Raw genomic sequence first — 27,990 nt, 5'->3', positions numbered from 1 at the left:
ATAATTATTATTATTAATAATAATAATAATTCTTGAAGAAATCATTTGAAGGGTTACAATCGATAATAAGTACATTGTGATACATAGAGATACCAATACAATTACATATAACATTATAATTGGTATTGTCCTATAGGTCGTTCACTTTGAAGACTACAATAAATATCAATTATACCAATATTATGTCATAACATTGGTACTTGGTACTTTGGTGTCTTCGGATCGGAGCCTTTCGGGTCTCGGGGGAAAATTTTCTCGCCATGGTGTTTGGATGTTTTTGGACCAGCGTACAATTTGGGGAACGTTTTGGAAGATTGTGAGTTGTGATAAGTAAATCGTTTGTGCTGGGTCGCTGGGTTGTTTTGGGGTTGGTTGGTGTATGTAGTCAGTCAGTCTCCGCCTTAAGGTATGTCAGGGGGAGGTAATTACCACGCTAATTATAATCCTGAATGGTGAATGTCTTGTTATACTGCTTAGTTGTTTTGTTGGGGTTTGTTATTGTTTTTGTTTTGTTTTGTTTTTTATTATCACTGATTTTTTGTTTGTTTTGTTTTATTTAAATCTTTGAATAGTGAATGTCTTGTTTATTATTGAGTTGTTTTGTTGGGTTTTGTTTTGTTTTGTTTTGTTTTATTTGTATGTTATTGTTTGTTTACATAGTCCTCACCCATGGCTGGCTAATCCAATCTTCCAAAACAGATAAATGACGTTAACTCCACGTGTTTATATGTGACCCATCGTCTCAAAACGGTATTATGTCGGGATGAATCAGATACTAAAAAGTCAAATTGAAGCTGACCTCGTCAAAAAATATGAATTATTGCTATTCACACACTAAATTATGATATTCATTCTCCTCAATAAAACACAAAAACAACGCAAATCTCAATTTTCTGGCTATACATTCAGTTTTCAGCATCTTAATCATCCCGACTTAATACCGTTTTGAGGTGAAAGGTCACATAATATTGTTCAGACGTGCAGTCTAAAGGGGTGTCAGGTTACACGACCCATGTGTATGAGAATATCTGTATTGACATTGATTGTATAGAACCAGTAGGTGAGGACCATATTATAGTCATTATAGACAGACCAATCAAATGTCTAGTTTGAACCTTGTAAGGCCATTCTGTTGAAACCTGGTAAAACACGTATTTAAAATTTTGGTCAGAGAACTCGTCCTTTAAATATCAAAAAATCGATTAAAATAACCTCATCTTGTCTATTTATATTTTCTTAAGTTTCAACAAGAAATCTCAAGATATTATGAGAGTTGTTGACAAGATAAGAGTCCTTTAAATCGATCGGTATTTGAAGGACCAGTTTTCTGGCCAAAAGTATGAAATACGTGTTTGGTTTGGGGTGTTTTATTTCCCTCAGTCCAGTAGTGTATTGTAACAGGTACCTGGCTAGTATTTGTATAAGACAATATATTATATTCATTCCCAGATTGGCCTCGTTCACGGGAGAGAATAGAGGGAAAGCCACGTCAAAAAAATGTGGCTTTCGCACAAGCCAGCAAACATCCCACAGGCCTGGTTAAAAGTTATGTAAATTAATTCATATAACAGTAACAGCTTCCAAAATATTTTTTTTTAAAAGAACAAAATATCAAACACGGAACGTTTTGGGCTCAAAACCCTTCTCCAGCCAATAACAAAAACATTCAAAACGTGAATACATTCCCTTTAAATCCAAACAAACATTAAATACGGTGGCCAAAAACCATCTTTGCAAAATAAATAAATAAATAAATAAATAAATAACAATTGAAATCTACAACGAGAAGAAGAAAAAAAGAAAAAAGACAGAAAACACAATAATAAGAACAGGATGGGTAAAATAAAAGAATTCTTGAACTGCGTTTGAATGTTCGAACGTGTTTTCAATGCGCTATCTCAAGGTCCCGTAGCGGATTTTTTATTCAGGAAAGATGTCTTTCTCACTGCTGTTATTTTGTTTTAAGTTATTTTAATCTGAACATTTTTTCTCCCGACTCCATTGAGACCCCAACCGTGTTACACCGTGGCCTTGTCTATTCCATTCCATAACAACAACAACAACAACTCTAAAGACTATATACTACAAATCCCATAATCACTATGATACAATATGGTTGGTGGTCACATACAACCCAAGCAGCAATGGGTAATGAACAAAGCATGTCCCCTACAGCATACGATTCAATACGGATCTCTAGATATTAGTCATATGTTACCCGTCGTGTTAAGCTGGTGTTATGTAAGTCGGACTGAACGGGATGGCGACAAATAAAAAGCCAACTTACTACATAAATAAAAATGAAGAAAAGTCAACGGTGTTTATATATATATATATATATATATATATATATATATATATATATATATATATATATATATATATATATATATATATATTATAAAGAAATGAAATCCACTCTCTTGAAAGATTTCTGGCTTTATTTTATTGTACGTTTTTCAGATTATGTTTCAGATTAATGTATCTTTTTTAAATCATTAAATTCTATCCGATTAAAACACGGAGTAGGCAACTCTATTATTACCGTTATTAGAGGATCGGTCACAAATTGTGTAGATCGTAACAGTGCCAGAGAAAACCCTTAAGGAGTCCAGAGGAAATCCTCTTATGGCACTCTCAGAATTCCTTCATGAGAGGCGTGCATTAATGTGACAGGCATTCACCAAAAAACAGTGGCGGTCTTGAGTAAGGGTGCTGGTGTCTTTAGCCCGCCCGGCCACCGGTTATAACAAAACAATGGGTCCTTGACGTAATGGCGTTAATTTACTTTTGTTTATGAAGAAGTATTAGGTATTAAGATTTATGATTGAATAACACGCATACAAACTTACACGTGGATATTTTATATGTGCGTAGTAAACGTGTATGAACATATCAGTTAGGTGAAATAGAGAGAAAGGGGGAAGAACGAGAGAGGGAGAGAGGGGCTACAGAGGGAGGGGAGGAGGAAAAGAGGGGAACGGAGGAGGGAGAGGGAGGGGAGGGAGAGGGAGGGGGGGAGGAGGGGAGAGAGGGAGAGAGGGTGAGGGAAGAGGAGAGATAGGGAGAGAGAGAGAGATGGAAGAGGAGGGGGGGGGGGGGGAGGAGGAGAGAGAGGGGAGAATAGCGGAGAAAGGATAGAGGGGGGAAGGTATGAAGCCGTCTTTCAGTCCCTTTAGACCAACGGAGTTGATCATAATATCAGAACGTGTATAAGCAAACAGTATCAATTTCTTGCTAGCCTTTGGATAGGAAGATTTATTTTCTTTCGCAAAGAACCTTCGAAAAGATCTAATGACGCGAGGAATTCTCAATCACTACTCGGTGTGGACATTGATGAGCAAATAAAAACAAACAAAAAAAAAAACTGCAACAGGGCCTGGCGATTTATCTACACTAGGACCTATTGGGATGTATAATAATGCTGAAGCACACATGAAATTCCTGCCAACAAAAGTTGAAAGACTAAGTCCATCTCAATGGGAAATAAAATAAAAATCCCCACCCTTCATTGGTCAGGTGACCTCTTCAGCGATTTCCTGACCACGAAAGAATGAGCTCCTATATGTATGCGAACGCATGAGTGTGTTTGTGTGTGTATGTATGCGTGTGTGTATGTGTGTGTGTGTGTGAGTGTGTGCAGGTGCTAGCGCTTGCGTTTGTGTGTGTTGTGTGTGTGTATATATATATATATATATATATGCATGTCTGTTTGTGTGTGTGTGTGTGTGCGTGTGTGTGTGTGTGCGTGTGTGTGTGTGTGTAATGTACGAGTAGAAAAACAGAAGTGCATAGCGCATAAAGGATGGAAAGATTACAAAAACCCATTACTTCCTATTTCTGCCAATGATAAAACGTTATTCCCTTATCACACATTGTATGCGATGGGTTGCAGGAGTCAACAATAAATATATATACAAAATAAAATAAAACGCACCAGACGCTGACACGAAAAGCCAGTGGTTTTCAAACCGTGATCCTCGCCTCAAACGGATATGAACGCTAACAGATCATAAAAATCTTCCCACGGATCAATCAGCAGTAAACCTGAAAGGCGTGCAAAAAATTGGATCTCAGAATAGGTTTGGTTCGCAGTGGCGGCACAGCAGGGGGGGGGGGGGGGCAGACGGAATGGAAAGAGAAAGAGGAAGAGAGTGATGGAATGGTAGAAAATAAAGAGAAAAATAAATAAATAAATAAATTACGCCCTTCCACCACGGCATGGTGATATACCGTCACCAAGGCGATTCCATGACGGGATATAGATAACCCATCAAACAAACATTTGATGTCAACAGGAATCACCCGCCATGTTGTTCAAATTAGTCAATCGGGGGTTAATGATCTTGCCCAAGAAAAGAAACAACAACAAAAATAATAATAACAATAAACAAGTGCCTGGAGCGGGACTCGAAACTGTTAGCTTTTGGGCCGCGATGCAATGTCTTAACCACACGGCCACCCCCCCCCCCCCCCCCCCCCCCCCCCCCCCCCCCCCCCCAATCTTTATCTTTAAAAGAGAGCGAAAAACAGCCTACTTGACAATCGGAGCGTCGTCTATTCAATAGTGAAATAAACAAGAAAAACATCCCATCCAACATTTCCATTCCATCAAGGACGATACAGTCTTTGTCGTGTAATAATTTGTACACGATAATAATTTGTATCAATTATCCCACCGGGGAATTTTAACAGTTCAGAAGCCCCTATTAACAAAATCCACGGGCCGTTCCGTCTCAAGAACTGTGGAGTCTTAGAAAACTGGACCCCATCGGTCATCAACCCATAGAAGAACAACATTGCCGTAACAATGACAGGTTCTGACACATTTGTAGTGATTGTGACATTGGAGCGTGAGAGAAAACATGGATTGTTTATCCGATCCCAACAAATAACAAAGTTGAAAGGTCCAGATATCCGACGACGACCGCTACTGCTATCTGTCTGTGACCGTCACGTGGTCAACTAGAATTAACTGACCGTGCTCTGGAATAAAAACTCGTATTAAAAAAGTTGGCCAGTAAACTCGTCCTTCCAATATCGATCGATTTAAATGACCCTTATCTTGGCAAAAAAAAATAAAAAATTTCAAAACTAGAATTTCACGAAGTCTACAAATAAGTCCCAGGTTTGAGAATTTGGGTTAAGATGAGGGTTATTTAAATCAATCGATATTTCAAGGATGAGTTTTCTGTCCAAATTCATAAAGACGAGTTTTTCCAGAGATTAACTGGTTTACCAATCTAATATGTAACCCACCATTTCAATGTGTTGTCATGGCGGGTTGAACAAGACGACAAATGTCTAATTTACAGTCAAAAATAATCAGACATTCCAACGTATAATATCGAGTCTCGAGCATTTATATAGCACAATATCCAATAAACGTGCTGAAAGCGCTATACAAAGGGTCCCTAGCCGACAGCAACACTTAACATATCATTAAATGGCGAGATATGACGTCTGTTAGGCGATACTACAATTATTTCGTTTCGGACAGAGACGACGTTGTTAATGGTCAGGTACTCATTTCACACCTCAGCACAAAGAGAGAATGTGAGTAAAGAGCCTTTTCAAAGGACTCAACTAAGCGCTGCTCGGAGCGCGCGGCCTCAAAACCTGGACCTTTCGCTCCGAAAGGCGAGTGTCATTCCACTAGACCGCATGACAGCACTAATATGTATCTGAAATGAAACAAACAATCCGAGTTGCATGATGACGCTTGTATTTGTATGTCCATTCAATTCTCAGAGATTCGTTGATCCCATCACACCAGTCCTGAACCCCGTATACTCTATAGTATTCTATGTTCCAGTCCCACCCAATCGGTTACATATCATTCTACCGTGTTAAATCTAGCGAGAGAAATCTCAGCGACAACATCACAGCTAACGGGAACGGCCTTGTCAAAACATGTCAACAACGGGCGGAGAGAGGTGGAAAATAAAAAAAAAGAAGCATAAAGATTACCTTCACGCACCAGCCAAAGTGATACAAATGCTGCTAGAAGCTGTTACTAGCATGTACATGGTAATATACAAAAACCAATATAACATCTTGGAGACAGAACAAAATACCAAACAAGGAACGTTTCGGGCTTAAAAACCGTCTTCAGACAAGAACAAGAATTAATTACCTAAAAACCAGACATACGGTCGTCGAAAATATGTGTATTTAATAAAAAGAATTTTTATTGCTTTCAGTTAAATTCAATTTATTGTTAATCAGTTTCTGAAATTTATCAACACAGCTCGAATGAAAGTATTTACTTTGATGCTTATTTGAAAATCTAAGTCAAAGATTCCATTTTTAGTAATTAATAAATGGCATTTAATAACTGAGTATCCGATTTGTCCAGACATAAGACTGTTTTGACAGGCCTGGTCATGACAAATTTTGACCATCACCTTTGACCTTTCAAAGCAATTTACTAACTGAGAACAAATACCAATTTTCAGACGGACGCAAACCAACACGAATAGCCACTTCCTCGATAACGATTATAACCAATAGCCCCACCATTAATACGTTTCATACAGATGATCATGTCAAGCCACCGTCTAAGGGATGTGCAGGGTACAAAAATCGATTAATTAAATAAATAATTAATTAACAATAATAATAATAACAATATAAATAAAATAAATAAATAAATAAATAAATAAATAAATAAATAAATAAATAAATAAATAAATAAATAAATAAATAAATAAATAAATAAATAAATAAATAAATAAATAAATAAATAAATAAATAAATACATCTAACTGGATCAACACGATGGGTGACATATTCATCAAATCAATGCTTCACAAAAACAGCTTCAACCGACGCATAGTTATTTGCATGTCTGATAACCCAAATTCTTATGGTCTATTGCTGTAATGGAAATACTCTCAAAACCAATGTAAAATACTGTCCATTACAACAATGTTAAATCAGCCCTATGACATTCCTCTCTCGGTTGTCAGACCTGCAAAACATGTGCACACAGGCTTCAATAAATCAATTATAATATTAAACTCAATATCGATCACAAGTCCTTACCTTGTGCACGTCGTTCGATCAGCCCAGGCCAGCAAGACTCGCCACGGCCAAGTGATTTCCCATCGACTCCCAATCAAAGACAATCACACAGGCACAGAGATTCGATCACGATCAGCTCCTCACACAATCACCACACCTGACTGACACCACTACGATACCAACACTACCACACCACACTGACACCACTACGACTACGATACTACTACCACCGCTACACCTGATTCAAGACACATAGGCAGCGAGCCGTTACAGCTGAGTGGTCATCCCACAAACCACATCACAACACCGTTCCGTTGTACTTATACATGGCGATTATTATGATTACTACTACTACTACTACAACCCGGCCAGGTACGACAAAAACTACATAATAATAGCAAGTTAACGGCTATGTTCCGAAGCGACGCGACAGAGATTGACGAACGACGTGGTAGAAAACGAAGATAATGTCCTAAGACTCTGAGGACAGATCTACGTTTCTTCCACGTCGTTCGTCCATCGTTGTAAACTGGAAATACAATCGTTTATTTGCTCATATTAGGCTTTTAACGAAATCGGGTCGAACGCCGAACCCGAACGCCGAACCCGAACGGATATAGCCTTCTCACGTGACCATGAACGAGATCTGGATAGTGAAGACTCTCAAGCGGTATGCAGCATCGGATCTAAGGTCACGTGATAGAGGATAGCTTGGGTTGCTGTTGGCTTGTGTTAGGGGAGGGGCAAGGTCAGTGTCATTCAATAGTATATAATTGTGCATGTGGCGCTCTATACAGAGAGAAAATTATAAATTGATTACGGGGGAAGGTGGGGGGAGTGGGTGGGTTGACCCACAAACGATCGAGGTGTTGGGCTTCGGGTAGACCATGATACGAAATCAAAGAGAAAAGGCCGCTGGTACTTTGATGGTGGAAATGGTTGGGGGGGGGGGGGGTGGTAGTGACAATCAGCATGGGATGTATATATTAACATTAATAATATAGGCAATAGATGACCAGGGATGTGTATTGTTTGTGTATTGTTTGTATATGTTTGTGTGTGTGTGTGTGCGCGTGCGCGCGTGTGTGTGTGTGAAAGGGATTACACAAAAACACCTTTCTCTGTAGCTTCCAAATGATTACGTATACGATAAATTTGAAACCCACATTGAATCAGCTCACTAATTAATTCCTGAGCCTTGAGATGGTGACGCAACTATTACATACAAGACATTGCAGTCGAGACGCAGGGCTTTTGGGTTACACAACCACTATTTACCCATCGGTCAGCGGTACTCTTTGATGTATACAACACTCACCGTCTTTACGCAAAGCCGCCTGCCCATAAATCAAGAGATGGTCTCCTAACTGTTCACAAGCGAACTGTCAAACGAGCAATCGATGATTGGATAAGAATCTCAAGATCTCATATAATAAGGTAAGTTTTGGAGAGGTGATATCCCCCACCCGTCATCGGACAGAACTTTCATTGCGTTATATCATATAAGCTCCACCTCCTCTTTCTATTCGGGAGTGACGAGATTAGACGAGAGGACGCGAGAAAAAAAATGGTCACGTGTTGGGCAAGTCGTTCGTTAGGCGAGCTTCGGTGTCTAACTATAACTCCGTAATATAACAACCCCACTGACGTACTCAGAAAAATAAAAATAAATAAATCCTACATAAAAACACGTATTTAAAATTTTAGCCAGAAAACTCGTCCTTCAAATATCGATCGAATCAAGTGACCACCATCTTGTCAAATACTCCTGAACCTGGGATTTCCGTGAAGTCCAAGGGTTGAGAGTTTTTTGGGATTATTTTTTTTTTGGACAAAATAAAAGTCTTATAATCGATCGATGTTAGAAGGACGGGTTTTCTGACCGAAATGTTTTGACACACGCTTTTTTTTTTGGGGGGGGGGCGGGGGGGGTCCTAGTAGAGCAAGCAGATTATTTGACCACGCCTATATCACAGGAAACCGTTCATTTGAGCAGCCATGCATATCGATAGAAATAAAGTGTAGCCTTAAAACTAGAAAAACTGACGCCATAATTGTTTTCTCAATAAATTTGATGCAAGTCATTTGAAAAGACGTCGCAGAATCAGATTTTATTTGGTGTGGGGGGGAAAATTCGTCTTTTTTTTTTTTTATAGAGAATGACAGCCCTGATTAGTGGTGGATCCCTCTATAAATAATGGGGTATCGATATCTCACAGCCATGGGAACGGTATCGAACTCGGGGGAAGACGATATCTATTTACGCCCGGCCCAGTCCCCGCGCTTCCATATCACCCAGCAATGATTGGGGATTGGGGGGGGGGGGGGGGCTGAATGGGGAGAATGCATAATTGAACGTAGATGTCCCGAATTCAAATATGTATCCAAATATACTAGCCAATCTCCTGTGCCGAGCGGTGCAGTCTGTACAAGGTGATACAACAACAACAAAAAAAACAACCCATTCACTGGACTCTCCAACACAACCACACCTGTCTGTAGCGAGTCGCCTGTCCCCGCTATACAAGTCGCCGAACACGACGCAACAGGTAGGATGAAAGAAAGAAAAGAAAGAAAGAAAGAAAAAAAGAAAGAAAAGAAAACCATCAGGAATGGGAGAGATGACAACAGAGGTGTGTGCTGTTTGTTTTCTTGTATTCAGTCATGCCAAATACTACGAATATTTCGTAAAAATACGAATTTTTGGCTTCAACAGGAGAAATAAATAGACATTGTTGATTCAATACAACGTGTTAAAAAGAAGAAAAAAATGGTGCCACAAATCATCTATTCAGGGTTTTGAAGGCATTTTTAATACTGATAAGGGTAAAATATTAATTTGTAAAGTTAATTGTAGTAACTTCTATTTCTTCCCTCTGAAAACTACGAATTGTTAACATTTCAAGTATGCAGGTCTGTTTGTATGGTACGGCCTCGGTCTGACACGGTCTGACCCCAAGGCGATGGGAGGGAGAGGGGAACTCCCAATAGATATTGTGTTCAAAACCATTTTTTCATTTACTTATTCATTTATTCATCCACTTTAGCTATTTGTCTGTGACTGAATTTATTTATGTATCTTTGTTTATATTCATATACTTATTTATCTTTCATCTAATTATTTATCTGAATATTTATGTATTAATAAATCGATTTATTTACTCGTTTCTTTATCTATTTATTCATGTATTTATTTATCAATTAATTTATATATCTATAAATATATTTTTTAAATAAATGAATAGTCAAAATTCATCAATTACGTAAGTCATTAATGGTCAAATTAATGAATTAATTAATGTATAGGAATAAGACACAACCAGCGGCAGCAAGTGTCATGGCCGACAGGCACTCCAACAAATAGGTGGTGCCATGAGCGGTGCCATCTGTAAACTGATAGAAGAACCAACAACAGACTGTCATAACTGGTCATGGAATGTCATACAGCTACAGCTCTAAGCCTGATTTGGCACACGAGGGTGGACCTGTATAACTATTGACTTTGGGTACATACTATATTATTATACAGGCTACTCTCCGGTTTAGACTAAGTGGGGTTGTCACTCATTATGCCAAAATAATTGGGGAAAGGGGGGGGGGGGGGTAGGGAGGGGTGAGGGGATGAGTTGAGGCGCTATGGCTAAGTAGTTAGAGCACTAGAACCACAAGGCCAGTGTCTGATTCGTTACCCACAGAATAATGAGTGTTTTTCTATTGTTTTAATTGATTAATTTTTTTTAATTTTTTTTTTTTTGGGGGGGGGGGGGAGAGCGTAATTGTTTGTTTCTGTTGTTTTTATTGTTTGCTTGTTTTTGTTTTGGCTTTGTTTTTTGTTGTTGCATTTTTAAAGTTTATCTTTTCTTCGTTTGTCAACTATTACTATTTCGAGCTTTACAACAACAACTAAAAACAATCTGGTGCATCTTTCATATCATTCCAAAATGTTGTCATATTTTGAACGAAACATATTTACAAAGTATTAAGATTTTAAAAATAGATTTGCAAATGATAAAAAAATATAAATAAAACAAAAACAGACAATTTTTTTTTAAATAGGAAAAAAAAAAAGACTAGATAATGAAATAGATACAAATTCAATCTGGAGAAATCCGTGTGTAAACAAAAGGCTTCCTGCCACTAAATCAACGACACAAGACACAGCCATAGAGATCGGGAGTAGCGATACACACACACACACACACACACACACACACACACAAAAGACATGATTATATAAACTACAATGGGGGCAGATAACATGTCGGACCCTTGGAGTTTGGACCTTTGCCAGGGGTTCGATTAGAGTTTTAGTATTCTACAACTGTCAACAAGACGAAAAGAAAGAAAAGAGGAATGGCTACGAAGAGGGGAAGAAAACAAAACAAAACAAAATCAAACACAATAAATCAAGAATCAATCAGATAAAAGAATCGAACGTTGTCGATACCAATAATTGTGCGGCTATGTGGTCTTGTGGTATGTATAACACTCGCTTTTGGATCGGAAGGTCCTGGGTTCGAGCTAGCCTCGCTCGGCGCATAGTTGAGTCCTTGGAAAAGGCCCTTTACGTACATACTCTCACCGTGCTCGAGTGTAAAATGAGTACCTGGTCGTTGACAGCATTGTCTCTCTTCGGAAAAAATAGTAATCTCCTCCAACAGGCGTCATGTCTCGTTCTAAATGTTATGTGTTGCTGTTGGCCAGGGACCCTTTGTAAAGTGCTTTGAGCACGTAGAGTTTGATATTGCGCTATGTAAAAAGCTCATTTGATTTTCAATAGAAAAGACAGACTGACAAAAGGAGTTATTTGTCCTATCTGTAACCCAAAAATACATCGTTATTTACCTACCGTCAACTGGGGTAACTTTACCAAAAGGGGTAACTTTGCCAAGAGGTAACATTACCTTAACAGGTAACTTTACCTTAAGGGGTAACTTTGCCAAGAGGTAACATTACCTTAAGAGGTAACTTTACCTTAAGGGGTAACTTTGCCAAGAGGTAACATTACCTCAAGAGGTAACTTTACCTTTAGGGGTAACTTTGCCTTTGTAATTTTGGACCAATTCGAGTACATTTAGTTTTGTGGTCATTATTTCTTTCCGTCGATAAAAACTTCAGTCATTTAACCAGGATAATAACTACAATAAAGCTGAGATGACTCAAAATGACCCAATCTAAAGAGGCAACATTACCCCTTAATGCAAAGCTCGCTGAAGTCCCGGGTTTGAGAGGTTTTGCCAAGATGAGAGTCATTTAAAACGACCGATTTTTGAAGGACGAGTTTTCTGGCCAAATTTTTAAACATGTGTTTTCCCAGAGAACGGCAAAATTGTTGATGTCTGTAAGGTGACAAATCCTGAGTTTTTGGATTGTTTCTCAAGATTTGAACCAGAGATACATCAACACCTATTACCAGGTCTGAAAACCGAACGCAATTGTGGGCTGATTAAAGTTGGTTCTAATTTTAATGTACAATAAATATTTTGTGATGATTTGAGACTGTTACCAATGCAAAAATGAACCAAAACGATGTGGGCTATCAGACGTGCACAAAAATAAATATCCACCAATAGCAGACAATTTCTCTCTGCGTCTTTTGCTACAAAAACATCCTTTTTGGCACAAACTCAAAACTAATTATAATTGTCTATAGGCCACGAATAGCCGTCACAGTGTCTAAATTGTAGTTGATAGATTGATCATTAGATCGTTGCTTCATTCAATTCCCCAAAAACTAACGAGGCATTTAAAGACGAAAAATCATTTCACAAACACTTCAATTTTCAATCCTGACAAAGACAAGATCAGCGACGGTCGACAATAACGACAAATCTCATTATGCAATCACGTTGCAAGGAATGTGTGTGTTATGCATGCAGTGTGAAGACAGACGTAATCATAATATAGAATATACAGCCCTCGCCTTGAGGTAGAACAAAAGCTCCATTGAGAAAAACAGGCCCAGAAATTGTATTTTGACGGCGTCTTTTGGAGACAATCTTCTGTTCTGCCGTATTCTTGTAAAACAAAAAACAAAAACAAGTAAAAAAAAATTTTAGCCAGAAAACTCGTCCTTCAAATAACGACCGATTAAAATGACCTTATTTTGTCAAAAATTCTTAAACCTGGGACTTCAATGATCTTCAAGGAAAGTCCCAGGTTTGAGAGTTTTTCACGAGATGAAGGTCATATTAATTGATGGATACTTGAAGGACGAGATTTCTGGCCAAAACTTTAAGAAAGTGTTTCTTTTCGGTGTACCATAGGGTTGTGTTTGTGGAGGTCTGTGATTGTGTGAATCCCGATCAGTGGATTGGAATCAGCTCTGTTTGGATTTCTATGGATTGGAATCCGTCAGACAATGATAATATTATGATGATCTGATTCGGCAACGCATTGTCAAATCATGCGTGAATGTTGTTGTAAGTAGAGGGTGGGTGGGAGGGGGGGGGGGGGGGTTGATAGATAATCGGTAAACCTAGAATAAAACACCTCAGGGTGACTGGTTCATTTTGGAGAGTTCAAATCGAATATTTTCTTCTTTCACAGGAAGGTAAAACATTGAGCAAAATATCAACAACAACCATAACAACGACGACAACAACAACAACGACGACAACAACGACGACAACAACAACGACGACGACAACAACAACGACAACAACAACAACGACGACAACAACAACAACGACGACAACAACAACAACAACAACAACGACAACAACAACAACGACGACAACAACAACAACGACGACAACAACAACGACAACAACAACAACGACAACAACGACGACGACAACAGCAAAAACATTTTAAAAGCATGTTTTGTTTAATTGTGCGGTATAGTAGTCTCGAGGTGTAACACTCGCTCTCTGCCTTAAAAGGGCCCCGGTTCGAGTCGCGCTATGTACAGCACCAAGTTGGCCAATGATAATGTCGTCTATAAGGGGAAAACATAGGGGAACATACCATAGCACATCACAGGCGTCATGTCTCGCCCTACGTGCTAAATATGGCAAAAACCCTCAAACCTGGGACTTCCCATGTCCCAGGCTAAAGCGTTTTTTGGTCAAGATGAGGGTCATTCTACTCGATCAGTATTTGAAATACGCGTTGTTTTTGTTGTTGTTGTCTTTGAATATTTGTTTGTTTGTTTGTCTTGTCTTTGGTTTTGTTTTGTTTTTGTTGAGGGGGAGGCAGTTTAGATTTTGTAAAATAAAAATAAAATAATTAATAAAATTCCCCTTTCCAAGGGGAAATTTGTCTTTAGGGTCTATTCCAAGGGAAGACAGAGCAGCGCCGCAAAAAGAGCTAGGGCGAGGTGACTTGCTCAAGGCCACACAACGCAGCGGCGGGTGATTGAACTCGGTACCTTTCGGGTAGGAAGCGAAGACCGTACCACTGAGCCACGCTGCCCCTTATTTGCTTGTTTGTCTGTTTTTAATATGTTTAGTTTGGTTTATTTGTTTTGTTGAGGGTTTTTTATTTGTTTATTTTGCACGACGAAATGCGTGTTTTGTGTTGAAATCAAAGCAGGCAAATGGCATTCAAATTCAAATTAGCTTTATTATTGCCAGACGACTCTATATCCATATCCACGTGGATCAATAGACAAACTGTACAGGTTTGGCATGTCTGTTCATTGACAGAATTCACACTCATTGAATTATCACAATGTATGAATCCATACAAATTATTTGATTGATTCGGTGGTTGAAATAGGACGAAATGACCGTGGATTTTATCTGTTCTATAGTAGGCTACAGGGTGATTGGATAAAATGTGAACGTTTCAGGGGAATTATGATGCGTTCACATAAAGTGTTCACAATTATTTACGTTTGAGATTACCAAGAAATTCCTTCAGGGTGATTAAAAATAAATGTGAGCATTTTATGGGAATTATAATGCATCTAATAAAACGGTGCGCATATCGTAGAGTACAAGTCTATATTAGTCCACCACTCTCATTGGAAAACCCTATCATTTCTAAGTAAATACGTAATCGTTGAATAATGCTATAACGCGTTGAATACAAATGTTATTCAACGATTGCAGAATATTTTCGCACATTTTATTGGGTTGAAATATGGTGTAAAAGACCGCAAGCTCGTTGTGTTATTGGGCTGGGCACGATAAAAATACTCATTTTAATAAATACAAAGAGATGAAAGAATCGTAATTATTGCACACAATAAGTTTGGCATAGAGTCTAGAGTGTTTTATAAAAGATTCGCATAAAAATGAGGTGCGGAATTCTCGTAAAAATTATCTGTTCGTATTTCATTGAATCACCCTGTGTTTGAGGTAAAGGATCGCTACGGTAAACAACAAACACACATACGCAACACAACACACAGATTTATATATATACACAACTGAACAGAAAAGAACACACATATTTCCAGGAAAAAGACAGCCAAGTTTTTGGGTGCCAGGAATCCACACGGTGACAAGAATCACAAATAACCCAGGGTTCAGAAGGCCCATCACGTGACCAAGCGTCCCGAATCGGTATCACATCAGGTGAATAACCACCCACTCCGAAAAAAGAATTCAGAAATAAAATGATGAAAAAAAACAAACTTCCAGTTTTTGTTACTTGTTTTGTTTTTGTTTGTCTTTTTTTATTTGGGGGAGGGGGAAGGGTTATTTTATATAATTTTAAAATTTTTCTTTTGTTTGTTGTTGTTTTTTTTTTTTTGTTTGTTTGTTTGTTTTTTTGTTTTTGTGTTTTTTTATTTCGTTTCTTGGGGGTGGGAGTGTTGTCTTTTTTGGGTCTTTTAAATTTGATTTATTAGTTTTTGTTTGTTTGTTTGTTTGATGTAATGCAGAATATCATATTTATTTTGCACCAAAAACACAATGAGCTTAAAACCAAGTCCCATATTTGTAACTATGAATTAAATGTTTATTTCAATTCCTTGACAGAAACGTAAAGGAATGGACAAGGATGGACAGTGAAACACCTATGAGGAAACGTGGGGACAGCAGGTGTGAATGGAGACCCATCTACGGCCACCGTAGGTCAGGAGAATGGAATGAGGTGAGGTCCGTGAGGTGAGGACAGACAGATGACGATGGAGGTGCCCTCTACGTCCACCCTAGATCAGGGGAATGAACTGTGTGAGGTCCGTGAGGTGAGGACAGATGTGGATGGAGGACCCTTCTACGACAGCCGAAGGTCAGGGGAATGACATGAGAGAGGTGAGGTGAGGACAGATGTGGATTACGGGACCCTTCCATGACCACCATAGGTCAGGAGAATGAAATGAGGTGTGGTGAGGCGAGGTGAGTTGAAGTGAGATGTGGATGACGGGGCCCTTCTATGACCTCCGTAGGTCAGGAGAATGAAATGAGGTGTGGTGAGGTGTGGTGAGGTGAGGTGAGGTGAGTTGAAGTGAGATGTGGATGACGGGGCCCTTCTATGACCTCCGTAGGTCAGGAGAATGAAACGAGGTGTGGTGAGGTGAGGTGAGGTGAGTTGAAGTGAGATGTGGATGACGGGGCCTTCTATGACCTCCGTAGGTCAGGAGAATGAACCATATTTGGAAAATCATCTCTCATGTTCCCCTACGGCCATCTTGGTCAGGAGAATGAGCGGGAATGATTCATTATATAAAATAATGAAAACAAAATAAACATCCATTCATTCGTCCTATCCAAAGGGTAGCAAGCAACTGCTATTGTCCGTTTCGCGCTAAGATACCGGGATAAACGTCTGCTCCATGAGCCGACTGGCTCTAAAGGACTTTATTTCTAAGCTGGTTTTCTCATCCAAGTGACACTACGTAATATGTATCTGTAAAGTTGAATGCGAGTGCCGCTAAATACGTTGTATCTTTGTAAAAAAATAAATCAGAAATCTAAAATTGACTGACGCACTTCCAGCTTGGAGATTTATCAGACAGCGAATGTCTAGAGAGAATGCAACGAACATCACCCATCCTGAGTTGTAACCAGATACTAAATAAACAATCAAACAAAGCAAAACAAAAGTTGCGGACCTTAATAAAATTGTTTTTACAAGTTTTGGATATTAATCAGAAAATATAAAACAAGACCAAATAAAACAGAGTTACGGACCTTTATTATAATAATAAATAAGTAAAACAAAACAGTGTTTTGGACCTTCATCCAAGACAAAACCCCAAAGTAAAACAAAACAACAAGCAACAAAAGAGTTATTTCCACCTGACGAGGAATGCCCAATGTTGTGAATTCCCTCCCAGTCCCAGCCCCAGATTGCTATCATTTCACGTTGACAAAGAACCGGCTCTCGTCGTGTTTCCTATGAAAGATTTTATCTTCTCTGTTAAGAGACTTACCGAAGATCTGATTGATTTATAGCAAAGATCACACTGGTAACGAGGGAGAGAGAGAGAGAGAGAGAGAGAGAGAGAGAGAGGATAGGGGAAGAAAAAGAGGGAGAAAGAGAGAAAGAGAGGGAGAGAGAAAGAGAGAGAGAGGGGGGAGGGAGAGAGACAGACAGAGAGAGAGGGATAGGGGAAGAAAAAGAGAAAGAGAGGGAGAGAGAAAGAGAGAGAGAGACACAGAGAGAGCGAGGGATAGGGGAAGAAAAAGAGGGAGAAAGAAAGAGAGGGAGAGAGAAAGAGAGAGAGGGGGGAGGGAGAGAGAGAGAGAGAGAGAGAGGGATAGGGGAAGAAAAAGAGAAAGAGAGGGAGAGAGAAAGAGAGAGAGAGACACACAGAGAGAGCGAGGGATAGGGGAAGAAAAAGAGGGAGAAAGAAAGAGAGGGAGAGAGAAAGAGAGAGAGAGGGGGGGGGGGAGGAGAGAGAGGACAGAGAGAGAGGGATAGGGGAAGAAAAAGAGAAAGAGAGGGAGAGAGAAAGAGAGAGAGAGACACAGAGAGAGCGAGGGATAGGGGAAGAAAAAGAGGGAGAAAGAAAGAGAGAGAGAGAGAAAGAGAGAGAGGGGGGGAGGGAGAGAGAGAGAGAGAGAGAGAGAGGGATAGGGGAAGAAAAAGAGGGAGAAAGAGAGAAAGAGAGGGAGAGAGAAAGAGAGAGAGACAGAGAGAGACATAGAGAGAGCGAGGGATAGGGGAAGAAAAAGAGGGAGAAAGAAAGAGAGGGAGAGAGAAAGAGAGGGAGAGAGAAGGGGGAGAGGGAGAGAGAGAGAGAGAGAGGGAGAGAGAGGGAGAGAGAGAGAGAGAGGGAGAGAGAGAGAGAGAGAGAGAGAGAGAGAGGGGGGGGGGGGGTCCATATATCATATCGTTCTATTGTTGTTTGTTACTTAGTGTGTTTGATTTCTTCTTATAGATATGAATTTTATAGATTGTAATCCTTTAGTCTGTTGTCAGATGTATTAATTTATCGCCATAATGTCGATTATGTATTCTGTATATTTAACATCATCGGTCGTATATCATTTTAAAAAATAATATATTACGATTTTGCCAATTGATGATGTGGGTTTAGTTAGCAATCTCACAACATTCGCCAGCCGGATATAACACACCAACACACAATACAAGGTGTAACCATAAGTGTTTATAGTCTGATAGAATTAAGTGAAAATTGAGGTCACTCCGGTCTTTGTTATTGTTGTTTTTGTTGTTGTTGTTTTTGTTTGTTTGTTTTTTTTGGGTTTTTTTCCATCCATGTTTACAAGTAATTCTCACATAACTGTATTATCCAGACTATAAAAGTTTAAGGTTACACATAGATTTGTGTGTTGGTCCGTTACACTTCTGGATGGTAATGTTATGAGCTTCTTAGCCAAGCGCATTCTATCTATAGATAGAATGAAGTTGACGTTACTCAGGTCTTTGTTATCGGTTTTTTGTTGTTTTTTTTGTTGCCATCCATGGTCATGAGTAATTCTCGCTTATCTCCAAAATCCAAATATCGTGAGAGTAACAACATATGCTGACCAAATTCATTGACATTCCGAATCTCAGAACCCCGCTCTCAAATAACACCAAAATAAATCCATTACATGCCGCTTCATAGCAAGCTGCCTGCTACACAAACAACCACACATCCCCCCCCCCCCCCCCTCCAACCCACTCCATTCTCAGATTCACTCGTCTTTCTGTTTACACAAGCGCTGCATGTCTTTTCAAAATCCCATTGAAGAAGTCGAAGACAGTTCTTCAATCTTCCTGACCCATTTGCACACGCTACCCTGCAATGAAGCATAAATTATAGACACATCCTGGCCATTGGTTGGTGGGATTTCCGGCAAAGTCTTCGGCGGTCACTCAGCTACCCGTTTGTTTGTTTTTCATCAGTGTCTACTGTTTCCTTAATAGGATGATGACCCCAAATGTAAATGGGGGTGTGAAGAATCCCTTGCTCTTTTCCAGTTTAAAAAAAATTGAGCTTTTATATAGCGCAATATCCACTAAATGTACTCAAAGCGCTTTACAAAGGGTCCCTGGCAACAGCAACATTTAACATGTAGGACGAGACATAACGCCTATTAGGCGATATTACATTTTTTCGGACAAAGACAACGCTGTTAACGGCCAGGTACTCATTTTACACCTGAGTTCGGTGAGAGAATGTGAGTAAAGAGCCTTTTCCAAGGACTCAACTATGCGCCGAGCGCGAGGCTCGAACCCAGGACCTTCCGATCCAAAAGCGAGTGTCATACCACTAGACCACATAGCCGCACTGTTTACTGTTTTATTCATTACATACTAAGTGCTATCAGAGTGGTTTGTGCCTTTGGGTGTTTTGATGCCATAACAATATATATATATATATATATATATATATATATATATATATATATATATATATATATATATAAAATTCAACACATTCATAATATGAGGTCGTTGAAATCATTACAGTGGTCATGCGACTGAGGATAAAATTCTACAAATTGTAATCCAGGCCACTTCATTCTGCTGGAGTGCGTGAGAGTCCTTAATTCATGAATTATATCCTCTTTCTTTAAGCTCCCACCCATGATCCAAAGCATCTCTTGCATTCTCTACTGGACTCGTGAGAAATTCCCTTCCGATGTCTGCAGACTTCTCAAAAGCTCGAGTCCGATTCTCCATCCGGTTACGCGTCTGCGCAGGCGTGTGACCATTTCCGGTCAATCTCCATGGTTGTCAGTCTCTGTTTTTGTCCACGACCACGCATTCGTCACGTGACATGCCCACGTGACGGCCAGCGCATTCTTCTAATTATATATGTCTCGTCACATTTTGTCAATGTTCCTAAGCTCGTCACCCAATGATAAAGAGTGTCAGCTTTTCGCAAAAGTCATAATAACTATTGAGGGAAAGAGTCATTTTCAGAAGGAAAAAGTCCAATACGTATGATATTTATGCCTCCTCCCCAACTCCTTCCACCCTTTCCATAAAGAAAAATAAAGGAAATAGAGGTTAGTGTTTTCCTATCATCCTGGAGAAGTTATTATGCCAACCCATTCCTCCCTCTTCTTAATTGATCTATAGATAGTACAATGGTGGGCGTTTTATTGTGTCCGGTATTCCATGGTCATGTGGGACACCAACCAACCAATGGAAAGACTACAATTGGATGTCAAGAACATTTCACATAGAATGTATTCACAGAACGTTTTTCTGTTATTATCCAAGCCTCGCATTCTAACAGTGGACATGCAATGTTGGCATATTGTTGGGGGTGGGGGGGGGGGGGGTGTTGAGGGGGGTGTAAAAAAAGATTTGAATTCTTCATTTAAAAAAAAAAGAAAATTCGTCCTTTACATATCGATTGATTAAAAAGACACTCATCTTGTCAAAAGGCTCAAATCTGAAAGTGTAATGAAGTCTTCGATGAAGTCCCAGGTTTGACATTCTCTGCCAAGATGAGAGTATATTCTAATCGATCGATATTTGAAGGACGAGTTCCTGGCCAAAATTTTTTTTAATGTATTTTGTTTTCTCAGAGTACGACAGAATGTGTTTGAGGCATTAACGGCTTTTTTCTCCACGGGAGCCATTTCTCATTTCACGGGTTTGGTATAATGGGCGCCTCCCTTTCAAATAGCTAACGAAGCGTCTTTAGCCGAAACATTTTCCTATGGTTGCTTTATTATGGATCGGTACCGATAAGTGCCAGGCTATGTTCACATAGTATTAAATCTACAAGTCTTTGAACTGATCGTAAAATCTTGTCTCCAACCATTACGATTCACAACGCTCGTCACAATCGGTCCAGTAACAAAGACCTGGTTTACTGGGGTTTTTAAATAATGGTTGAAATGTAAACAAGTTACAAAGACTAAACAAAAATTACACGTTAAATTTTCAATAAATAAAAGCAGGGGATTAAAAATTCTAACCTTCAGAGCGTACCAGAAACTTTTATCATGCAAAAAAAAACAATTTAAAAAAATAAAAAATAAAAAAAAAAAAACAAAAAAAATAAAACTACAACAAAAGCAAAAAAAAAAATTAATAAAAGTTTAAGTCCATAAATTGTGACCCGTCGTCTCCAAACGGTATTATTCCGGAGTGTTTTACATGTTACAAATTGAGTTTACGATAAAACATATTATGAAACATGGGCTACGCTTCTGTGTGTTATTGTGTTGGATGAATAGCATTTCACCGCGTGAACAAACTCACAATTTCTGTTTTCTGATCGCTATACATTTACATGCCTGATAACAGAAGACAAAGAGAGGCAATGATTTAACATTGTCGTAAAGGACAATTTTGTGCCTTGGTTTGTGAGTATTTACATTACATGATTGAGACCATATCAATATTTAGGTTATCAGACATGCAAGTGAGTAAAATGTCGGTTTTAACTTTAAAATTCCTTTATTTAACATCTTCTTCATTTCGGGATCATACCACATCAAGACGCCGGGTCACAACAAAATCGTTTTCAAAATGTCTCATCCATCTAGTCAAATATTCCAGTAAAACGTTAAAACTGCATTTGAAAAAGAGCTACAAATAAAATGGTTCATTCCATACCGTGTGTGTCCGTGTTGTCAAGGGAGATCACTCGTTGTTGTCAGGTGACGTAGTAAAGATGGTCGACAATCGTTAGAACAAAAATATGGCGAACCGCTTTGGTCGTTTAATTTCGTATTTAAAAATGTTAGTAGCAAAATAAAAATAAAAAAGGAAGGTGGGGGAGGAGAGAGGGGAAAATATACGAGGTCATCCCCTTTCAATACATTACGTATAAGAAAAAGAATCCACGAATCCAGAATAAAAATCGGTGGATGTTAACATGTTGTGTGTTGGGTTTTCGATGAGGTGGGAGTCACGTGATCATTTCATGTGAGAATAATGTCGATGATTTGAGATGAGGTGGATGAGTACGATAACGATATAGGGTGATGATTTTGGTTGATGATTGATGATGATGATGATGATGATGATGATGATGATGATGATGATGATGATGATGATGATGATGATGATCCGACATCTCTTTTGGTATATCAGATAAAATTTCAGACATGAAATAAGACGCATTGAGTGATAGAGTAAAATCTCTACAAAGACACTGTTCTATTTTAGATAACAGTAACAGTATTCTGCCGTACTCTGGAAAAAAACCCATATTTTAAAATTTGGCCAGAAAACCCGTCCTTCAAATATCGATCGAACTCTTTAAGAAATCCCAGGTTTGAGAGTTTTTCCAAGATGAGGGCCATTCAAATCGATCGATATTTGAAGGACGAGTTTTCTGGACAATTTTTAAAATATGGGGTTTTCCCAGAGTATGGCAGTTCACTGACCAGAAGATTGGCAGATTGCGCTTCTGCCAAAGATTTCCAATTCTCAGTATATCTATTCTCAAACATAACTGCATACAACACTTTGTTATACTGCTGTTGTTTGTTTTTAAGGGGTTTTACGGCGCTTGCAACACATTAAGGTCATATCAGCGCCTGTAAAAAGGAAGAGAATAGGATAGTAAAAAGTTCTAGAATTACAATTCAAGCACAAAAAAAAGGTAAGACAAAGGGGAACGGGTTCAAATAGGGAACAGATGTAGATTCCAAGAGCACACCGTTAAAGTACTTAGTTTGAGATCACCTAAAAGTCTCATCCAGACACAAGCACAGGTCCCAACTAAGAGGAATACACTCAAATGTCTACCAATCATATAATATAATATTTAAACTAAACATAATACAATGCATAACAGAGAGATGATTTACAAGGAAAAAAAATATCATCTCCCAAAACTATAACTATACATTCGACTGTTTCCCTCCCAGTCAAGGAACTCCGGCAAGGATCAGGACAAAACTAAGTAATCTCATTCCAAGACAAAGACAGGAAACAATTGGAAAACAGGTATGGGGGGATAGAAGACACAGCATGTACCTCCCTGCCCACTATGGGAGGTCAGGATCCCCACCCAGGTTATACTGCATGGTCTGAAACAGAGAGTTAAAGTGAACAAAGACAACTTACCTGCTGCAAATAGCGAAGGCATGGATCTGGACAACTTGGCCATGCTTTGGACGTTGCTGGTCCCTTCAGTGTCCACACGGCGGGCCTGGATCTGCTTCAGAAGGCCCTCACGGTCTGGTATCGTCTGCTGTGTCGTCCCCGCCCCAGAAGCATCTTTAGTCTGTAGCTCTTCCCTGGATTTGGTGCGTCTTATCTTATTGCCGAGGTCGGAGGAAGCTGAAGAAAGTGTGGCAGAATTTTTGACGATGTTCGAGGATGACGATGACGAAGACACTTTGGAAAGAAGAACTCCACCTCTGCTGCTACCTTGACCCCCTGATTTTTTAACGTATGCACCAGTGCGAGACGATGACGTCGTTGCTGCTTCGCGGGGTTTATCACTCGTACTGGTAACCGGATCGGCTTTGGATGTTGGTTCGTTTACGGATGTTGTTGTAATTTCTTTTGCTTCATTTGCTTTTGTGGAGGTGGGTGTGATGGTAGATTTGGACTCTACCGAAGAAGAGACAGTTTTGCTATTAGGATTGCTATTGTTCTTATTGCTAGGTTTGTTTTCTGAAGGCGTTGCGTTTTCTGGTTGTTCTAAAACTTCCTTAGAATTTCTATTGCTTTTCAATCTCGCTCTAGCCATTTCAAGTTCTGAAGGACCTTCGGCAGAACAGTTGGTGAATGAGGATTGTTTTACATCTGAATTTTGGCTGTTGCTTCTACCGCGTTGATCTAGTCTCTCGAGGGAACTGTGTACGACGTCCTTTGGTTGTTCTGGCTGCCTTTGTTGCTGTGTTTTTGCACTGCCGTTCATCGTCGTGGTGCTGTTGCCGGTGTTGGTCGATGTGGCTGAAGAGTCTCCTTCGGCGTTTGTCTTCTTGGAAAAGAGAATACGGTTAGAAGATGCGTGAGGGTTTTTTGATTGACCAAAACACACACTGCTAGTAGATCTCGATACTCCTCGACTTCCAGGCGATAAAAGTCGACCGGACGTAAAGGATGATTGTTGTGTGTAGTTATTATTAGTAGAAGTGTGCAAAGCTGTGTTACTGCCAAATGATTGTGCAAGCATTTTGACACTAGGCAAACCACGCAATTCGTCGGCTGGGGTTGTTGATTCGGAGAGAGCGGAAGAGGATGGAGGAGGAGAAGATAGACTCAACTTACGACTGCTAATAATTTGAGACTTGCTCAGACCTGGCCGATTCTGCGTCATCAGCAAAGGGCTAGTAATCGAGTTGGAATTCGAGGCAGACGGAGGGCGCTGCTTGGATTGAAGGATTTGGAATTTGCCCGATGATGAGGATGTAGAGGACAGATTTTGAGTTGAAGATGACAAAGGCGCTTTAGGAGGAAGCATAGCTGTAGTGGTGGCGGAGTTAGCAGAAGAAGCGTTTGCTGATGTTGAAGATGAAGCGATAGAGAATTGCGGGGTAGAGGTTGGGACTGAGGAAGAGGAGGAGGAAGGGGATGGGGAGGGGGAAGAGGGTAAAAAGTTTGTGGTGGTTAAAACCTTCTGATTTTGCTGTTTTCTTTTGACGTAAAAACCACCCGCTGGTTCTGCTGCTGTGGATGCTGCTGACGATGGCGTAGATGTTGACGGCTGTGTTGTTGCTGATGTTGCAGCGGTTTTGCCATCACCACCTGTGCTACCACCACCATCACCATTTCTACCATTGACAACCTTCTCACCATTGACTGAGTGTGCTGTGTTGATGTTACCTGTTTGATTTTTACTTGAGGTGTTCACGGTATTTCTAGTCGACACAAGACCACCGTTCATGGAGGGTTTCATTATGATAGGAGTGTGATTCCTACTCTCACTGCTGTTCGTGTTTGATGACGATGGTGCTGTGGAGATTTTCTTGGGATTTAAAACCGACAGATTCTGCTTCAACGCGGAGCCATTGCTGTCCGTGTTGTTATTGACAGAGACAGCAGACGGCTGCTGGTTCACCGAGTGCATGGACCGACTGCGGTGAATGTTGGTGGCGGATAATTTCTCTGCAGGGGTGATAACCGGTTGTAAACCTTTGGCGGAGTTACGCCGTTTGAGTTGTGTCCCCTTGCTGACCGCGGCGTTTTGCTGGAGGTGCAGTGCAGATAGAAGTGCGAGAGATGGGTGAGATGGGTTGGTGTTTTTGGTGGTTGAGGGGAGAAAACGTGGCAAATTGGTTGGAGGAAGGGGGGGGGGGGAGAATAAAAAGTGCGGGTGAGTACGTGTAATGTCAAGCATTTTTAGTAGATAAAACCATAAAAAATACCAAATCCAAAAGAAAACTCGGTGACCAGTGACTCAAACCAAAACAAATAAACAAATCATTTAATCAATAATAATAATAATAATAATAATAATAATAATAATAATAATAATAATAATAATAATAATAATAATAATAGTAATAATAATAATAATAATAATAGTAATAATAATAATAATAATAATAATAATAATAATAATAATAATATAATAACATAACAATAATAATAATAATAATAATAATAATAATAATAATAATAATAATAATAATAATAACAATAATAATAATAATAAATAAATAAATAAATAAATAAATAAATAAATAAATAAATAAATAAATAAGTTAATTAATCAATTAATTATTTTAAAAAACTGTGACGCTTTAAAACAATTTTTTTAATATGTTATCTAGAAATGATAAACGTATTATTTTTTTTAAAACTCTAATCAACACAGCAAGTTATGATCTTTCACGACAAACTGATCAGTAAAATAATGTAATATTTATATTTGGACACACGTATCTATAGAATATGAAGATACACTAAGGTATTGTATAGAGAATGTCTTACTGAGTTATACAGCAACAAGTATTATGTGGACATTTGTCAAAGGAACCTTTACATTAACATATGATATTATGTGGAGATTTATTGTCAACGTAACTTTTAAATGAACATAATATATTAGGTGGACTTTATCAACGTAACTTTTAAACGAACATAATATATTATGTGGACTTTGTCAACGTAACTTTTAAACGAACATATGATCGACAGATCAAACCTCTGAAGTCCACATGCGAGCTTTACGCACCGTTTGACGTCATCAGAGGTCTGATCAGCATAAAATGAAATAAAACACGGCACGCAAAGTTCGTATGTAGACTTCAGAGGTTTGATCCGCCGACCATCACCTATACGATAATACACGAGAAGCATTATGGGAGCAAGTACATCAAAGGTATATAAAACACACCGCTGGAAACCTTACTGAAGATGAATATTTCCATAAACAAAAACATGCTTTACTTAGGATATATTTTATCTTCTTTTTTTTTTTAAAATCTAGTTAATCAACTTGACTTTTTGGTCGACATACAAATAGATGGATGAAATTGTCATAAGTTGACAAATTGTCAAAGTTTTAGTGACCCCAAAGTCTTTGTCAAAAGTCAGAGAAAACCTAACTGGAATAGAATATCACACGATTTTACACTAATGTGGATAGAAGGAAAGAAAATGACGCCACTCTGCTCTTTATCATTGTTTTAGCCAGTCATCATATGAACAGTTCTCACTAAATTCTAGCAATCAGAATATAAATGTTTAAGGTTACTCATTGTTTTATGTGTTGGTTGACAGGCGGATGTTATGAGATTTTTAACTAAACGCGATGCATCAGTACAGGAATATAGATAGTGCTTGTAATCACGTCAATTTTGTTGATGTAAATGACGTTTAGGTGTAACCATTAGAGATTTTTAAAAATAACTGGCAAGGACAAAGACATTTTTAAAAACAAGCTCATAGAACATGGTGGGAAATAATAAAATTAATAAGAACATTCATACATTTTTTTTCATCTTTATAAAAACATCAAAGCGTATAAAGCAACAGCTGCTATTGATAGAATATCTTCTATATAAATATGACACTATAAGATGCAAAGGGCAGGTACTCTTATAATATGTATATATTTATATAGGGAATGAGATTAGCGGAAGAGTAGTGTCCCTTGATTGGACGTCACCCATAGTCTGGGACGAGAGACGCATGTGCACAACCAACATGACGTTCTCTCTCTAATAACTTTTTTTTCCGCCGGCGACGTCACAGACTATGGGTGACGTCCAATCAAGGGACAATACTCTTCCGCTAATCTCATTCCCTATAATATAGTAAATAGAACAATTAAGGCAGAATATGAAAAAAAAAAAAATAAATAAACACGTCTTAAAATTATAGCCAGAAATCTCGTCCTTCAAATATTGATGGATTCAAATGATCAACATTTGAAGGAGGATTCTTCTGATCTAAATTTTAAAACTTGTTTATTTCAAAGTGCGACAGAAAAGCTGTATGGATAATGTGGGTAGATATAATACAAAGGCGGGGCAAAGCACTGGAGAGTGGGTTGTGAGAATTGGATTCAATAGGCTGACGTCACGTCCGCCCAGCAACAAGCCGCTTGGTTCTGAACAAAGAAAATCGGCACTTTTTATTCTTTATGCTGGGTAGAACTTGTTCACATGTATAATGAAGTCAAAATATGATCAGATTTATAATGTGTTTCTCCTCTGGATACACTTTTATGCTAGTCGAAGA

General features: G+C 38.9%; 2 protein-coding genes across 5 annotated transcripts in view; both read right to left on the bottom strand.

The window, feature by feature from the left end:
• LOC144975252 (uncharacterized) overlaps window positions 1-7,321 on the bottom strand; it is a 63,314-nt gene extending 55,993 nt beyond the window's left edge. The window contains exon 1 of the mRNA XM_078919168.1: window positions 7,048-7,321. The gene's annotated coding sequence lies outside the window, so the exon portion shown is untranslated. The remainder of the gene's footprint in view (window positions 1-7,047) is intronic.
• LOC144975254 (uncharacterized) overlaps window positions 1-27,990 on the bottom strand; it is a 178,948-nt gene that overhangs the window by 112,294 nt on the left and 38,664 nt on the right. Inside the window, exons 2-3 of one of the 4 annotated variants that reach the window (XM_078919174.1) lie at window positions 25,048-25,267; window positions 23,416-24,277 (exon numbers count right to left, since the gene is read on the bottom strand). In XM_078919174.1, the coding sequence (XP_078775300.1) occupies window positions 23,416-24,277; window positions 25,048-25,098 (913 nt within the window). In that variant the 5' untranslated portion in view covers window positions 25,099-25,267. Of the gene's footprint in view, window positions 1-23,415; window positions 25,722-27,990 lie in introns of those variants that run through there. The other 3 variants (XM_078919171.1, XM_078919173.1, XM_078919170.1) reach the window with 3 other exon arrangements.

The sequence above is a fragment of the Berghia stephanieae genome, chromosome 6 (assembly GCF_034508935.2).
Source record: "Berghia stephanieae isolate SIO BIC M18660-M18661 chromosome 6, UCSD_Bste_1.3, whole genome shotgun sequence".
NCBI classification, from domain to species: domain Eukaryota; kingdom Metazoa; phylum Mollusca; class Gastropoda; order Nudibranchia; family Aeolidiidae; genus Berghia; species Berghia stephanieae.
This window is presented reverse-complemented; position numbering and strand designations above follow the sequence as displayed.